Source organism: Melopsittacus undulatus, chromosome 1, assembly GCF_012275295.1.
Source record: "Melopsittacus undulatus isolate bMelUnd1 chromosome 1, bMelUnd1.mat.Z, whole genome shotgun sequence".
NCBI classification, from domain to species: Eukaryota; Metazoa; Chordata; class Aves; order Psittaciformes; family Psittaculidae; genus Melopsittacus; species Melopsittacus undulatus.
The window spans coordinates 127,757,515-127,776,037 of record NC_047527.1 but is presented as its reverse complement, the minus strand read 5'-3'; the positions used below and the strand labels follow the sequence as shown (position 1 = coordinate 127,776,037).

At 37.2% G+C, this 18,523-nt stretch overlaps 1 protein-coding gene across 5 annotated transcripts in view; it reads left to right on the top strand.

Moving 5' to 3' along the window:
- The window catches only part of CRPPA (CDP-L-ribitol pyrophosphorylase A), a 126,032-nt gene that overhangs the window by 10,784 nt on the left and 96,725 nt on the right, over positions 1–18,523 (top strand). For all 5 annotated transcript variants that reach the window (XM_034069503.1, XM_031052585.2, XM_031052586.2 and 2 more), the window contains exon 3: positions 12,667–12,816. In XM_034069503.1, the coding sequence (XP_033925394.1) occupies positions 12,667–12,816 (150 nt within the window). The remainder of the gene's footprint in view (positions 1–12,666; positions 12,817–18,523) is intronic.

Sequence of the window (18,523 nt, the reverse complement as noted above, 5' to 3'; positions counted from 1 at the left end):
AGATGACACCAAGCTGAGTGGTGTGGCTGACACACCTGAGGGATGGTATGTCATCTAGAAGGACCTGGACAAGCAAGGTCCTTCACCTGGGTTGGGACTACCCCTGGTGTCAATACAGGCTGGGGATGAAGGTATTGGGAGCAGTCTCATAGAGAGAGGCTTGGGAGTACTGGTGGATGAAAAGCTGGCAGTGTGTGCATGCAGCCCAAAAGGCCAGTCATCTTGAGCCACATCCAAAGTAGCATGGCCAGCAGGTCACGGGAGGTAATTCTGCCCCTCTACTCTGCTCTGGTGGGATCCCATCTGGAGTACTGTGTCCAGCTCTGGAGTCCTCAGTACAGAAAGATACGGATCTGCTGGTGTGGGAACAGAGGAGGGATACAAAAGTGATCAGAGGGGTGGAACACTGCCACTATGAAAGACAGGCTAAAAGAGTTGGGTTTGTTCAGCCTGGAGAGGAGAAGGCTCTAGAGAGACCTTATTGCAGCCTTTCAGTACATCAAGGTGGCTTGTAAGAAGGATGGAGACAGACTTTTAAGCATGGCCTGTTGTGATAGGAGAGGTGGTAATAGTTTTAATCTAAAAGAGGGCAGATTTACACTAGATGTAAGCAAGAATTTCTTACTTATTTACTTTTTTTTATGATGTGGGTGGTGAAACAGTGGACAAGTTGTGCAGAGGTAGTAGATACCTGGTCCTTGGAAACATTCAAGATTGGGCTGGGCTCTGAGCAACCTGATGTAGTTGATGATGCTTCTGTTTCTTTCAGGGTGGGTTGGACTAGATGCCCTTTAAAGGTCTCTTCCAACCCAAACTATTCTAAGATTTTATATTGCTGTGAAGATCAGAATCGCTTTAGTAGCCATGAAACTTTTTTGCATGTGTGTAGAAACCAAGTGTGGTTTTGCTGCTGTACAGAAAAGAGTTACACAATGCATTATTCCTTTTTAAACTCTATAATAATGGTAAGTGTAAGAAATATACTGATGTTTCCATAGTTTATGGGATTATTTTTCCCATAAAGAATTATAATATTCTCAACCAAGTTGTTATTTTCTGTGTTGAATGGAGGACTGATGTATTGTTAACAAACACTTGCAGTCTTTGTCCTAACAACATGTAGTGTTTGGTGGTGGGAAATAGCTGTCATTTCCCAGTCCCCGTTTAAGTGATTTAGATGATTCATTGCATTCATTAGGGAGGATGCAACTTAAAGAACTGAAAGAACTGAAATACATAAATCATAGACAGAAACTTAAATTATAATCTCCCTTTCTTCTTTGCACCATTTCCGTGTTGTACTAACAGAGCCAGCTGGGCCTAATGCAACTAGTACATAATCCTTTTTAAAAAGGTGACTTAATCCCACTTTTTTTTTAGCTTCTAAGTCTACACATACAATATTTTTAACCTGTTTTTAGGCAGGATTAGGTTATTCTGGAAATAAATTTTCAGCATAGCTTCCTGTAGTTAACAGATTGCTGAGGTCATTTATATGTAATGTCTATAAAATGTACCTCCTTTAAATTCAGAGAAATGATGTGTATCACATTGCTGTTGAATTGAGGCTAATTAAAACTTGGACACGTCATCTGAGAAAACAAAACGACTTTGGAAATGAAGCAGCCTTTAGCAAAGATGTGTCTATTTAGTCACTCAGATTTCTTCTTCCTGCAGCAGATCAAAGCAGTAAAGAATAGTTCCTTAAAATAAGGGATATCTGGCCTTGTACAGCATATATGAGGAACTGAGTAATGGCCCTGTATTATTCTAGCCACTTCTACATGGCAAAATCTGGAAGAGATTCTTAGCCATATCTCTGGCGAAGGATTAGGCATGCACACCTCTTGAGTTTTCCCTTTTTTGCCTAATGTTGCACTGAAAAGAAATCTGTGTTTTCATCCAGAAATGTCCCCAAGCTGCATTTTGGCTGAGTGTGTGATCTGGGTGGTTATGGCAAGGACAGCACCGACCCTGCAGGTTGGTTGAGGCTTCTGAAAGCCAACTTGGCCTGTTTCGTATGCTGTAATACTTCGCTGAACTGGTTCTGTGCTTATCCTTCTGTTTCCAAGAAGATAGGTCGGTTGTGGCACAGATAGAACTAAAACTGCCTTGAGGAGCATTGGAGCATGTAGGAGAGAATTCATGAGATATTAAATTCATACATATGTGTAATAAAGTCACTGAGCCAAATTTGCATGGTAGAGTATAATCCATTTTACAAGGCTCTTGATAACAGAAGCGGTCTTAGGTGAAGCTTGTACAAAGAAGTGACTTGAAATTTTGAATGTAAAGGGCTGAAAGAGAAAGAAGCTTGGGTGCAACGACAGGGCACAAGCAGTTCTGAGAGAAGCAGCTGAACAAATTCAGAAGGCAAAAACACTTGATAAGCAGCTGCGGAGTTGCTTAGGGAGCTGTTGCATGACCACGAACTATAGTGCCTGTGGTTTTGGTTGCTCAGGGCTGTGTGTGTGTGAAAGAGTTATTAATTAAATACTGAAGTTTTGCATTTTGTTGATTAAGTTGTGCAAGAGTCCTCCTGCAACACCTCAAGATTTTTTTTTTCATTATAATATGCTAATATTGCTAAATATATATTATACTACTAATATATTAAGCTTCTGATTAAAGCAATATGCAGTGGATCAGTAGCATTCTCATCATGGTGTTGTTGATTTTATAATAATAATGTAGACTTTCTGGAGGTAAAATACTACTTCTTAACTGTAATTGTAACTCCTGTGGTAGTAGTGTCAAGATTTTTAATCTGTTGAATACAGATGTTAACTCCTCTTTATAATTATTTACTCTAATAAGAAAATCCTTTGTGACAAAGTGCACTTCCACTGATAGCTTTTTGCAATATAAATCAGTAATTAGGGTATGAAAGATGGCTTCCTGACTGTAAGATGGGTTCTGTTACTAGATAATGCAAGATAATACTATACAGTCAAAGTAAAATGAATAGTCTTGTTTATTTTAGAAGCAAAAATGATTGATTTTGTGATTCATTAAGTTTTACAGCAAATATTCTGTTTAATTTTTGTTACCTAGATTTACAGTATAGCACTGGTTAGAAGGAGAAAGTGCTGGTAGCTCATTTTATTGTCTTCTTAGATTGAGTGAATGCTAAAATTTAAAGCTGTAAGTATACTTAAAAATATTTCTAAAAGTATTGAAAGCAAATAGTAGCATACTGGTCACAGGATTGGCTTTGGAATATTTAAATTGCTTATACTGAATTTTACATATCACAATTGTGTATAATATACAGCTATTGCTGACAGCTGAAAATACTGAATATGTCATAAGAAAGTCTTGAAGCATTCTACCAGTACGTGCTGCTCTTTAGGTGGAGGATACTACGTGTGGTCTGGATCATATATTTAGTGTGGATCTTTGGTAGCGTGATGCAGATATTAAACAACCTTTGAAGTACTTCTGAAAAAAACTACCAAGACAGCAAAATCTTAATGAATGAGAACATGTTGTTAAACATTACCAATTATTGCACTGTGACAAAAATAAGCTGAATATGTTGACTAAGGTAATAAGACCTTATTTGGCTAATAGCATGATAAAATGTATCTTACTGAATATACGGTACTGTTGTATTTATTGAAAACTCAGACTTCCTCGACCGTTCTTGAATTTCTCACAAAGAATGCACAGATAAAGAATGCACTAGAAGAAATGCTGTATAATTTGTATAACACGATTAAATTGTACATGTTGGTTTAATCCTGCTAGCTTTTTTAATTCTTTATATTATGATTTATGGCAGTAATTCATAGTAAAAGAGCAACATAAATGACACATACTTATGACTTCCAGTATGTGTTTTTAAAAAACACCGATTTTAATGAGATCAAATGTTTGCATCAAGAAATTACATCATTTTTGCAGCACCACTCTGTTTTTTCTTAGTGCATATGTATGTTCTTGGTTTTACTTCTTTTCCGTTTCATTATGCTCTTGAGCTTGTTTTCAGTGCTGTGTGTTGAAAAATTGCATCCTGTAATAGGCCTAGTTCTGCTTTCTTCCTCCACCTCAGATTATATATATGTTCAGTTGCGTATTCCTATCGTCCTGTCTTTTTGAGGGGAATGTTTGATTTTCTTTGAGAAATCTGAATTTTTCCACAGAATAGCATTTAGAATTTGGCATATTGTCGATTAGGTCAAAATGATATTTACTGATGCTTAAAGGTAAATGCTTTAAATATAAAAGAACAGAGATTGTGTAAAGTGGGAAAGAACGTGTGCAGCCTTACTTTTTGAGCAACAGTTTGTTATTGGTAATCTTTAGTTTGCTACAGCTAACTGGGGCTCTGACATGTCCTGATGTACATGTAATATTGTCATTTACTTAGATAATATCTTCTGATAAAGGTGACCTCATTAGAAGAAATGTTTTTTTTTCTTAAACAGTGTCATAAATATACATCACATTTGTTTAAGGCATCTTGTGTCTTTGAAGTCAGTTCAATGTACAACATAGTGTCAGCTCATTAACATTGGATCAAAGTGTATATTAAATTTCTGATTAAACATCCCCTCTTTTTGCAGCTAGGAATAAACAATTATAACTTCTTCCTTCCTGGTGTTGGTTTAAGAATAACATGTGCCCAATTTTAGTGAGTTCAACTGTTGCTTCTAGCCAGCTGGGTAAACAGACTTCAAGGAAATTATGTGGAGTTTAGCATACAAGCCTTTTTTTCATGGTGTTCAAAACTCCTTACATCTGTTCTAATTAACTTTCTTTTTGTCTGACTGATGATTAGGTTTAATATCTGTGTTAGACCAGGTTTGTTTAACATCTCAACTAGTGCTTCCTTGGGCAAATAAAAGCTGCCAGTATGAATATGTCAACATAGCTGGAATTAGACTGGTTGGTGTTACTGCCTACAGAGGAAATTTTAGTGGGTATCTTACTAATGAGAATCAAAGATGGTATGCCCATAATGACTATAAATTTTGATTTATTTTTTTTCTTCCAATGAAATTCAAAATAAGGTAATTTAAGAATTATCCTTTTTATTTAAAAAAAGGATACCTGGCAGAAAGAAGATAACCTTTTTTTATTCAGCCTTAATACCTAATGGATACACAGCCTAGGTTGTAGATTGTTCTTATATGTCAGTAGGAGAAATAGGTAGAAGGAGTCCTGTCCCCACCACAGCACTGCCACGCAAATTAAGTCTATGCTGTGTGGTAGAGCCTGAGTGTGCATGTGGGTGAAGGTATGATATACTCTGGACTCAAATTTGTGTTTCTGCATGATAATGAGATTGCCTCTGTCTTTTTTGTGGTCTGCCACTCTACCGAGTCATGCCAGATGTCCTGTAGTCCTGACTGCATGCTGTATTTGGTCCTTCAAGAGAAGCTTGCAGCTGAGGTCCTGGTCTGGAGGGGCTCTTATGGATGTGACATTAATGGAAGGAGTTATGAGGGCATATGTTATGAGGACAGGTTCTCATTGAACCCATGCTGCCAGACTGCTGCCTTGCCTTGCTGTACAGCAGGTAAGTGGGTTCTGGGTGCAGAATGGAGTTACGAACTCTGTGGTCCATGTGCAGGCTTGAATCAGTTCAGTTCAAAAATTTGGCTAGTTTAGGCTTTAACATGTCTTCACACCAAAGCTTAGAAAACTTAGCACATATAGCCAAATTGTAGCTATCAGCTTTAATCTGTATAGGAGTGGTAGCTTATAGTTTGTATTGTTACTTTGAATATGTTTTGCCAGGACTTCTGTAGGCTGGAGGAGGAAATACTCTTTAAGTCTTCTATTTCTGCAGTGGAATTGCAAAATTTCTTATAGTTACAGCTTTTGGTTATAGAAAAGATAAAATGTAGCCAGCAGCTGGATACAAAATGCAGAAAAGGAAAAGAAAAAAAAAAGAACCATAAGAAAAAAAAGATGCGGTACTTCAGTACAATAACTTGAATGTGCATTGGAAGACATTATCTAGTTGCTTTATTTCACAAAGATAAGTTATATCGCTTTATTAGATGCTCTCTCCTTCATATTTACAATATGAAAAATTTGAAAAGAACATAATTTTAAACATGTCAAATATTTTAATCTTATAATCGAGATTTAAAATTTTGCTTTGAAAAACCTGTTTGGTAAATTTGCAATAAGAAATCTTTCAGTAGAGACAGGTCTTCTGACTTAAATGGTAATTACTGAGTGTGGCTGAAGCATGTTGATTACTATAGATACAATTAGTTGGAGTGCAGATGTCTGAATAGAAATGCATGTTTCTACCTGTTTCATGCATCAGAGATACTGTGTTTATTTCTGTATTTTTTCATACTGTAGATGGCTGTGAATGCCCTTCATGGCAAGTAGTTCAATCTGTGTAAAAGAATACTTTCCCTGTACATGTGGAAAGAGTTTCATGAAATAAAATGAAAAGAAATTAATCATAGTTATTCTGAGCTTCTTCTGCTGGGTCATAGCCAGACCTAATTTAGACTGAAATCCTTAGGAGATGGCAGTGTTTGGTAACATATAAATAATCTTTCACCTAATAAAAAACATTCCAGGACATATTTGTAAGATGTTAGATATCTAGCTTCTCTAAATTAACATCTATTGTTATTGTTATGCAGTTGAACAGTGTCTTAATGCAATCCTTGTTTTTGTGGAAAATCAAGATAAAATACCAAATTCACCTCTACAAAGTTGACTTTAATGGAGTTCCAAGATGGATGTATTTGTCCTACTAACTGTAACTAGCCCCACAATCTCCATCATACTGTTTCGAAAAAGTCAGCTGTTTTGAAGTGATGAAAATGTATTTCTAATATGCTTTTATTTCCGATGTATATATGCAAGACAAGTTTACTTTTTCTAAGGCAGGGTGGCCAAATTATTTGTGAGTCTTTGTTCAGTACTGTTTTGCTTGTCAGATTTGAAAACAACTCTGATTAAAGAGTTGCAATTAAATATGAATATTGAGAAAACATGAAAAAATGTGAAAATAGGGAGACATCCTTTTAAAGATAACACTTGTAAGCTATGCTTGTATGTGTTTGACATCACGGCTATTCCTGTGTAATTTCAAAACATTGAATCTAATGCGGTGGGGTGATTGAAATATAAATGTACATTTATGTAATGCTGCTGGACAGCTGAGAAGGTAGAAAGCATAGGGAAAATGAAGTTCAGGGGAGATAGAGCTATGAATGGAGAAGTATTGTTGGTATAATTAAAAAGTAGAAGGGAGTCATGTTAGGGCGATGGGAAATGCTCACTTAGGACTGCAGTTTTTAAGTTTTAGTGTGATTCCCACTCACTTCAGGATTGCAAATTGGCCGTGTAAGTAAACTTTGTGGGTCTGCGTTAGTACTTGGGCCATACTGGGGACAAGGGTGTGCCAAAGACATAGCATGCTTTTTTTTAATTTTCTCTTAGTGTGCCAGCCTGCAGGATCTGTGGTTGTCTGAGCTTGTTACCACACAGCTGTAAAACAAAAGGAATTGTAGTTGTGGTATTTTTTGTAAGGATTTAGTGCCACTGTGATTTTCGTCTCTTCCTAGTCCATGTAATTCAACTTTTTGAGCTTTGCAGCTATTTAGCATTGTTCTGTTTTAACTCTGGCTACCAAAAATGACTGGATCAGTGGTATGGGTGTGTCGTTTTTAATGCTTTTTTGGAGCCTCTGGCTATTTGATAGCTTGTTCTTGGTAGGTTGTGTTACAGATGTGGAGTGTTCGTGTCGGCTGAATAATGCACTGTGTGTTGGAGGTATTTGTGAGCTGGGTAATTTCTTGCTTGTGGTATAAGCTCTATCTCCCACACAATCCTTTGGAAATTTTAATGGGTCCTGTTTTTTGCTCTGTGTGTGTGTTGTTTGTTTTGTTTTTTGATTTTTTTTTTCTTTTTAATAAAATGAGGATTTTCAGTTTTAATGAATATTCAGTAAAAATAAGCTATACTGCATTGTGTTAGCCAGGTTTCCATGTTGTGAGTAGGCTTCTGTGGTCTAAACATTCCTATATAATTCTCTAATAAAAGGTGTCATCAATACAGCTTAGGGTTTACTCACATGAACTGTGTTGTCTGATTTTAAAACACAACCCGTTTACGCATTCACTGTATACATGCATCTGAACAATTTCTTGTCAGAATAAAAGTATGATAAAATGAGAGATTTTTAGTGGAAAAATGAGTATTATTTAGTGGAAAGGTGTATTAGCATGCCTTGTTTCTACTGAAATAGTAGAAATTCTAATGAAAATACTTATGATACTCTATTATACTGGCCTGAATGATGCACTTCATTCTCTACCTTTTTTCAGTTACCACTAAATTTTTAAGTCTTGAATGTATGCTATGCTCTAGGCAGTTGTGAAAAAAAACTTAATACAAAATTTAGAATCTGTTCATAAATGTTTTTATTGGTGCTGTTTAAAATAGATTATAAAAGAAACCCATTGTTTCCAAAAATATCTAGAGGTTGGTTCAGTTTGCAGCAGATGGATGGATGAAGTAGCTTTGGAGTGATACCAGTCTGTCATTTCCACTTCCACTGAAGCTGATGGAATTCTGCTTTCTCAGGACATTTTGGGTTGTTTTAAGGAAATGATAAATTAAGAGGATGGGTTTTATTCCAATATTTTGTTTGCAAAAGGGGGCTGACCTGTTAGCAGTATTTGTTTCAGTGTCTGTTATGCTATGAAAGAATATTTTAGGAGCTTGCCTACAGATATTTTGATACTTTATTTAACAAAATAAGTGAAAAAAGTGTATGCATTTACTGGACATGCAGGTTCACCAAAACTCTAGTGAGTCACTGTCTTTGAAGTGAAGTGGCTTGAAGGCTGTAAAGTGGACATTGAAAGAAATTCAATCTAACTGTCCATTAACTATCTACTTCACATTCAGTAAGGATGTGTAGTGCATTTTGTGTATGATTTTGAAAGCAGATCTACTTGAGATCTGGGCCAAATTGATTATATAGTGGAAGATGAGTACTCTGGGCAGGGAAATGTTAGTATAAGACTCAGATACTTGCTTTAGACTCACAGGATTTGTATTTTGTAGTGGGCTAATTCAAAGTGTAAAAAAAAATAAATCTGTAAAACTATAGTGACAGTAACAAGTACTTACAATTTTATTTTTTATTTATCTATTTTTAAATTCATGTCTGAACTTCTTACTTGAGACCTGGTCCAAATACTTGTACATTCCTGACATAAGCACCAAGTTAAAGCCTCTCAAATTAGAACGTGATACTTAGTGTATACTCTCTTTACTAATATGGAAATAGGTGTTACTGATTTATAACCAGAAAAACAACATGGAAGTTCCTTGCAAATAATAAAATGCTTGATGTTGCATCTGAATAGAGTTACGACCCCTGCACCTGGGTTGGAGCAATCCCAGGCACAGCTACAGGTTGGACAAAGATGAGATTCAGAGCAGCCCTGAGAAGGACTTGGGGGGGTGTTGGTCGATGAGAAAATGAAATGCAAGGTTTCCTGTGTTAGGAAATCATCTCTCCTGTCCCATCTGAAAACAACTTAGGACATACACGAGCCAGGATTTTCCTTTGCTTGATTCCAGTTTCCCCTAGTCTGAAAGTCGCCTTAGGTGGTAAACACTCAGCCCTGTGTTGGGTTGTGTCATCTGGTTGAGGGAGCCCGTGTGTGTGTGCTGAAGCAGAGAAAGGTCCTGCAGAAAGGCGAACCAGTACTGAGGAAACCAACCAACCAGTTTATGTATCTTGTCACAGGATTTTAAGATTTCAGCTCAGTGCTTCACCTTAGCAAATATGCTGTAGCTCAGAGATTCACAGCTTTCGGACCCCAGCTGCTCATCATATAAAGGTTTTGTGGGCAGTAGAAATTTCCTGGCTGTAGTACAAGAGCTCTGCATTCTCCATTTATTGCATAGAGTAGTCTAGGACTGAGTTGTACTTTTTTGGAATAAAAGCTGAGGTTTTTTTCATCAAATGACTGCTAGTTACCCTGTTACTCCATACATAGTTAGAATTTCTCTCTCGCATCATCAGAAGTCAACCGTAAATCTTACTTTTTGTGTTAAACTGTTTTGAGTCATTGTCAGGTGTAGTTTAATCGGGTTTGCTGCAGAAGACATCTGTTGTGCCCATCTTGTGACTTCTCATTAAAATGGAGGAAAGGTGAGAAACTCAGCCTGCCATGCTGAACTTGGTTCTTGGGTAGTGTAAAGCAAAACTGTAGTTGTTTGAAAATGCCATTTATTAAATTTTAGGTGCGACAAAGCTCTCAATTACTTGACAAGTTAATTGGGTGTTTTAAAAAATGACGTGTTCGGATTTATTAGAAATAGGATCTTTCTGAATCTTCTGGAAAACCTAGGCCTCAGACGAGCGGGAGATATGGTTCAATATGTTGTCACATTCTGATACAGGCATTCATGAATTTTTGTTGTGCAATAAACCAGATGTCAAGAAAACAATGCATTTCAGAGCTCTTTTAAGAACATAATTTTGAGTATTTCATTTTTATTTAGAATTGCAGTTTGGTTTTTTGTTCCTCAGAGTGCGTGTTTCACTTGTGAGATTTGGTTACGCAAGTCACATTGTATTCTCTTGGCCTGTTTTACGCTTAAAACTTAACATGACATGATTGTTAAAAACTGTAATAAAATATTGGATCAACCTAAGAAATCCTCTTTTGCTAGCTGGTTTTCTGGAATGGTAAGTGCTTCAGAAAAAAAATCAAATAGATATAACTAATTACAGAAAAGCTGTTGCTAGCTCACTGCTTGCTTTCTTTTCCCATGACCTTCTAATTGTGTCATTTTTTTTTCCTCTGTCTGTGACCAATTAAAATATGACACCAGAGCAAAAAACCATAGTCCAAATGCCCAGCAGCTGGGATATAGAGGTAATAATCCATGTCCTGGAGTCATAGGAAATAGAGAAAGGACAAGTTGCACATAATTTAATCTCTCTACTTCTGCTTGTGCATAGCTTTTCCTCAAGGTACATTTCTTAAATTTACTTCTCATTTAATACATGGACGTATTACTAACATTGTAGTGGTGTTTAGTTTTGTCAGTTTGTCTTTTCTATTACAGAAGTAAAATTAATCCTGCTTAGGTCAGAAGGATGGGCTAGATTACTTCTCAAGATCCTTTACAGACAGTTCTGTCATAGCTCTTGCTGATCTTTCTGTACCATGTTGTGCCTTTGGATGATGGTGTCTTGCTCTGTGTAGTATTTTATATAGATACCTCTTCCTATGTATTTGAAAGAAAAAAGTGCTTTTCAGATTTTGGTTCACATCTCTGTCCTCATTCTGCAAAAGAATTTATTAAGAAGCTGTAATTTAGAGCTCATAAAGTGCTCAACACGCTGACTGCCTTCTTCTTTGTTTTATTGTTCAGTAGTGTGAGGGGGAGGAGAGAAGACAACTAGTTTTTTTCCTCTTAGAAGAGAAAGGAATTTGGGCTCACTTTGGTGTCTTTCTGCCACTGTATGCTTATCTGAGGTCAGAAATCTTGTAAGAATGGACAGGACTCATATATATGAGGGCAGTGCTCTTCTTTTATGTCATGAGACCTATTTTTTTTGCTGTGTCAAAGCTCACTAGACATCAGATGATCTTCTCTGGTTGCAGTGAAAAGTGTCAGACTGGTTTTCTAGGTATACTGGTTTAAGATGCTGGATAATTCCAAATATTTTGGAATAGCAGCAATTAATTTTTTTTATTATCATTAAAAATTGCTGATAAACTGTATATTGTAAGGATGCCATTCTCAGTGGTTAGCATTGTTATGGAGTGTGCTTTTTGCCCTGTGACTTGATAAGCAATATTTTGCCACTTTATCCTTTTCTTCATAATTGTATGAATAGCTCTTCCCCCAATTGCTTTTAGCGTGTGTAAACATGTGAACATTTGGTAAGTGTCTGATGAACTTTCTGGTATCAAAATGACTAAAAGCAGCTAGGAGAGTTCTGTTCCAGAGATGCCATAGATCTTTAATACTATACATTGAGGAGAAGATCAAAGTTATATGTTTAATTGGTTTAAAACTTCAGCAAACCCAAAACTGGAATACAAGCATTTAAATATCTGTTCTGGGGCACAGTGCTGCTGCATATTGAATGCTTTCTAATGTATATACTGCATTCCCAGTATACACTTGTAAGTGTGGTTACTCAGTATTTCACAGGGTGAACTCTACATGGAAGAGCAAGCTCAGTTTCCTGAAACTTTTCTTGTTGCTGATTTCTGAGCAGTTTTGCCAGATTGAAATATGTGAAAGCTACAGGTGTGGTTTGTCAAGACCTCTCAGGTCTGTCTCCTGCTGTTTCATATCTGAATAGGCCTAAAACTGTCCTCACATAAACCACCTAGTATGCATGTAGAAGAGTCTGAAAACTGAACTCAGATCTGTACGTGTGTTTGCAGTAGATGCTTATGAAGGAGTTAAGATTTTTTTTTGTTAGCTGTTCCTCACTGTGTACTTACTTATGCAGTCTTCCATTACTTTATTCAAGTTAAAAGTCTCCTACAGACTTTAGCATGAGTTATGCATTATGAGATATATAAAAGATAAGTAACTAGAAAATATATTTTGAAACTCTACCTTTTTTGAATGCAGCACTCTGATAGGCTTCAATATTAGTAATATGTAGGCCTCTTTCTATGTTTTGTTCCACAGGCAGCAGGAGCAATTCGTCCTCTAGTTTCTACTGTTATTGCCTCTGCTGCAGATGGCTTCCTAGATCACTCATTGGAACGTGCCAGGTACAGAGCGAGTGAAATGCCTCAGGCCTTCTTGTTTGATATAATCTATGAAGCTTACCAACAGGTAAGACTTTGAGACTTTCTAAGACAATTTTCCATTTAGTTTAGTTTAAAAAAAAGTAACTATTTCTCTTCTTTCAAGAATCAAGATTGAGCATCTGTTTCAGATCACAGCCATGTGCATATTACTTCTCTGTAGTCTTTTGATGAAATGTTTTCTATTTTAATGTCTTCTTTTTTTTGATTATCAAACTGCCAAAAAACAAGAGGAGGTGGGGGGTCTAAACTATTAGAAAGATTTGCTTTAATTTTTATTGTGCATTAAATACATTGCTTAAATGAGTGGGTTAATGTGTTTAAAGTTAGGTATGTATTAAGTATGCATTGTTGACTATCAGGAGTTTTGGGTGCACAGTATAATAATGACATTAATATGGTGGGATACAGTCTGGTCTAAAATGTTGGGATAATATTGATACATCTAGGTAAGTAATTAGTTGTGTGTTACATATGTATTGTACATACTTTGATTAGTGGCTGAAAATAATTGTACTGAAGTATCTTTTGTATTTCTTTTTCTAGTATATTGCTTTAACATCATCTTTATTTAAGAAAATAAAAACTGCTGGTAGTATATTAAACCCTGACTCTTTTGCCTTTATCCTTCTTGATGACTGCTTTCATTTGCCCCACCCTGCATTCACAATTTACTGGAAACACTCCAGGCTTTCGTCTCAGCATTCTACTTCCTTTTCATTCATCACCTTGTGGAAACTGCCTGTCCTCCAGGTATCTTCCAGCCTGACTAGAAGCAGAGTATTTCTTAATTTTTCACTTGCAAGGAATTATTTTTCATTCCAGTACTGATGATAGTTGCGCTTCCCATAGGTCTTTCGTTTCTAGAGTAGACAAGCCCAAGTTACTGATGCCCACCTTCAGAGAGTGCATAGCTTAGAAATCACCAAAGCAGAACAAGTGTTGTGGACAAACAATGAAGAAAAAATGCTTGCTTAATGTTCAGTAATTGTTTTACTTAGAAATGTTGACATGAGTTCCGTGTCATACCCTTTATGCTTGATACTTGAAGCTGTCCTTAGATGCTGAAGATGAAGTGCTGTCCAAGATGAAGAGCTACTCAACTGGTCGGACTAGCTCCAACCTTTTTACTTCTGATGGGAAGCAGGGGGATGTTCTTAGTGTGTACAGTAACATGCAGCTAATACAGTTACTTTGAAAGTGAGGCTTTAGCTTGAAAGTAGCAGGGCATACTCATGGTAAAGGCAGCATATTAAACGTGTAAGGGTGGTGAGGGCCATACTGTTAGGGTGGTGAGGCACTTGAATGGGTTTCCCAAGGAAGCTGTGAATGCTCCATCCCTGGCGGTGTTCAAGGCCAGGTTCAACAGAGCCTTGGATGACATGGTTTAGTGTGAGGTGGCCCTGCCCATGGCAGGGGGGTTGGAACTGGATGATCTTAAGGTCCTTTCCAGCCCTAACTGTTCTATGATTCTATATATGTGCATAGAACACATCGCAAGAGACAACAGCTACTGTTGGTTGTACAACTGTTCCTTTCTTGTTGAGGTATACCTCTTTTCCAAATTACATGTTTGTGTTATTTCTCAAACATCCCCCCCCCAAAATCCAACAAAACATAAATCCCCAAACAAACCCTTATTTTTTCCTGCTGTGTTTGCTTCTAGTTTACAGATACAGTAGAGCTGGCAAACACATGAAAAGCTTTTGCCCTAAATGCCTTGCTCAAAAGGCAACTATATTCTCAGTCCCTGTGCTCCTCTGAATAGTGTTCTCTTCTCACATATGCATTCCATCAGTTGTCTTTTTTGTATCCCTGCTCTTTCAAGAGCAAGCCACCAAAGTTGTTAGCAAGCAACCAAGGCTATGGCTCCTTGTCCCCAGTTCCCTTTGCATTGGCTAAATCCTGGTCATTTAAATGTTCTGTGCCTTGAAGCTCTGGGAAGGATAGCACTTCACTAAACCTCTCAACTCATTATTGTTTGTTAATTATTTATGTTTCAATGGTATCTAGCTCTCCAAGTCAAGGATTAAGACCCTATTGTTCTAGGAACAGTACAAACAAAAAAAATGATAGATAATTGTTGTCCTGAAAAACTTAGACAAGCTACTGTAGGACAGATTTTTGTGGGAACGGATGTATGATGCTTCCTAAATATTAACATACCCATGATTAGTTTCCAACCTAGACAACCTAGTGAAGTAGGTAAGTATCATTATACAGATGAACAAAAAAAAAAGATAAAATAATTTTGTCAGTCAATTTGCAAGTCATTCACAAAGCTGGGAATGGAATTAATTTTGGTTGACTTGGCATGGGATCATGATCCTGCTCCTGTGTATTTTTCACAGTTGTGACCTTTATGCAACAACAGTGTGGGGTAAAACTGTCAAACATGCATTCCTTAGAAAAAAGCTCTCTTTTTGAATTACCTCTTCAAGTAACATAGGCTTTTCAGTTACATTGTGGGTAATGTGGAATACTGCTTTTAAACTCTATTTAATGCATCAGATGCATCATCTGATATGAGTAGGTAGATTTATAAAGTTTACTTCCAGATATGTTGTTTTTCAAGAATGTAAGATCTCTGAGTATCTTGACCACTAAGTTGCAACATTCAGTTAAAGGTCAGTTCTCTGATTCTTACACGTTTGCCATCTGTGGTCTTTTTTGCTCCTGTCTGATACCAATCTTGGCAGACTAGCGCTCCTTCTCCATTTTTTACTTTTTTACTGGGGGAATGCAAGCAGCTTGAGAACCATTGTTGTTTCTTGGAGAAAGCAGAATTGGGAATACTTTGTGTCTGTTGTCTTGTGATGCAGCAGGTAAGTGGAGATGCAGCAGGGAAGGGAAAGCTTTTCAGTATTCTACCCCAAGTGATAATTGCTCCAGTGCAGTGGGGTCAGAAGACCACTGTTCAGGAAATAGCTGCTCCTTCCCCTTCAGAATAGTGATACTGATTTTAACGTTTTTATGAAGTTTCTGTAACATTGTTCTACATTTTACTTTTAACTAAGGGTATCTCTTGGCTCCTGTGTTGGACATCACATAAGCCAGACTTGAAAATATTTAAAGTCAGTATTGAAATTAAGCAACTGCTCAGAGCCCATAACAGCCAGTGGAGCAAAAATGGTGTCTTGATCAAAAGACCTCACTACTCTGACTTATGTGTCATTAGATAAAGCACTTAGCTATAATAAATGCATAGGCATTATGGAATTTTGGCTCCTACCCGTATGTGTAACACTGCTTAAGGTTTTCTGTTGCAAGCTTCTGTGTTCAGATGGTTTTATGAAGCATGGCAAAACAGCTGTTTTATTCTGTTTCAGTGAAATACTCTGATGCCTTCACTTTGTAGTAGGACTTTGGCATTTAGAATCATAGAATGGTTAGGGTTGGAAAGGACCTTAAGATCATCTAATTCCAGTCCCCCTGCCATGGCCAGGGATGCCTCACACTTGACTGTGTTGCCAGAGGCCCTGTCCAGCCCGGACTTGAACACGTCCAGGGACAGAGCATTTACCACTTCTCGGGGCAACCTACTCTCTCACAATAAAGAACTTCTTCCTTATATCTAACCTGAACTTCCCCTGTTTAAGTTTAAACCCATTACCCTTTCTTCTGTCACTACAGTCCATGTTGCTGACAAAGATGTTGAACAAAATTGGTCCCAACACCGATACCTGAGAGACACTAGTTACTGGTGTTCAGCCGGACATTAAGCCATTGACCACAAATCTTTTCATACGGCCATCCAGCCAGTTCTTTATCCACTCAGTAGTCCTTCCATCAGTTTATGTCTCTCCAGTTTAGGGACAAGGATGTTGTGCACAAGTGCAGGTAATTGACATCAACTGCTTTGCACCTATCCATCAGTTTAGTGGCCCCATCATAGAAGGCCACTGAATTGGTCAAACATGATTTCCTCTTAGTGAAGCCATGCTGGCTGTCACCAACTACTTTGTTGTTTTCCATGTGCCTTAGCATGCGTTCCAGGAGAATCTGCTCCAAGATTTTGCCAGGCACAGAGGTGAGACTGACTGGTCTGTAGTTCCCTAGGTCTTCAATTTTCCTCTTCTTGAAAATGGGGGTGTTATTTACTTGTTTTCCAGTCTTTAGGAACTTCATTTGTATTGGGGTAGTCCTGAGGTGAGAAAGTATGAATCATACAGGCCTCCTTACATATGCCTGTGAATGTTACTGTGTCACTCATATTTATGCCTCCTCACCTCATATTCTTATGAAGTACAGCACTAATTTAATGCCCTTCAATTTGTTAAAGTTATAAAATTTAGAAAAGTTCTAGCTTTTATTTGTATGATGCGTGCTTGATACAAGGTGGACAAATAACAGATGCAAACAATTGCAAGGAGAAAGAGCTGTGTTTGTAGTGTATGTGGTATCTTGCAGACAGGAGGCTTTACATTATCAGGGGTTTTCCTTGGGATGTTGGGTAAAAGGACATAAAATGTGTTAAGGGGGTAAACGTAACATGGCATCAGTGCTTTTAGTTCTGATATGTCATGATTTGTGAGTTCTTGTTTCCTGTACTATGTAATGAACCATGCCAGTAACCTTCAGTAAATATTAGTAGTGAACAAATTAAACTTTGTAAAATAAAGAAATGGAAGTCTCTAGCTAGTAAATCCAGTGGAAAAGTTGCAAAATTGCAGAACCTGTGATTTACTTTAGTTCTGCCTGTTCGGGACAGAACCAGGCAGTAGATTTTTTTTTTTTTTAATTTAATTTCTTTTTTAAGTTAGTAGGAATTAAAATCTTGATCTTAGGAAACACATGTTCCTTTTCTATACATACCAGCCCTAAGGGAAATCAGAAAAGTTTAAGTGTTAATTGCAAATCCATTCTATCCGAAGATAGCAAATAAAGGATACATTCTTTAGACCAGACATGCTCATTCTTGCTTCAGGTAGTTTCATGCTTCTATACAGCTTTTTAATTTAAATAGGAGCAAATATAAAATATGATCCTGTAAGCCTGGGAAGAGGAGGGTGGGGGGAAGACTTCACCTACTAGAAGTCAAGTGTTCCCCTGGAGCAGTATCTTTTAAGGATCTCTTAGAGTATCGGGAAGTCAGATAGACTACCTTTTGCCTTTAATTAGAGTAGGCTGAAACTGATTTCTGTAATACCTATTTCTGACATATTGTCATTATTGTATACTGATCTTAGATCTTTTGTCTTTAACACAAAGCATCTCGTGTCATGTCACATTAGTGTACAAAGTAATACAACCACAATATGCAAAGGCTGAAATACCCAAACTTAACAAAGCACTATGTATTTGAAATGTATCTGCCAAAGTAAGGAAGGTAGCAGGAACAATTAAAAAGTTTGTTTTTCCTGATCTGTAAGAGAAACAACTGAAAATGGAAGCAGTAGAGGAGTAGTATGTAAAAGGTCGCAAATAGCTTCTGTGCCAGAGATGTAGATAGCCTAGCGGAGATGATATGATAGTTAAAGCAGTGAATATGAATGCTGGAAGTACCGTAGAATTGCACACCAGTGTGACCAGTCTGCTGCAGCTGAGAACCTTGTAAAAGGGGAGAACTACACACAGCAGAAGAAAGGGTGGGACATTAGAAGGCTATTCTGCAGGAATCCTTCACATGTAGATGTCTTGGAAATGTCTGCTCACTATTTAAGGATAGAATGATAGGTTACTAACAATCTTAAAGAAAGATAAAAAATTGATACACAATTTTTTCCTGGTAATCC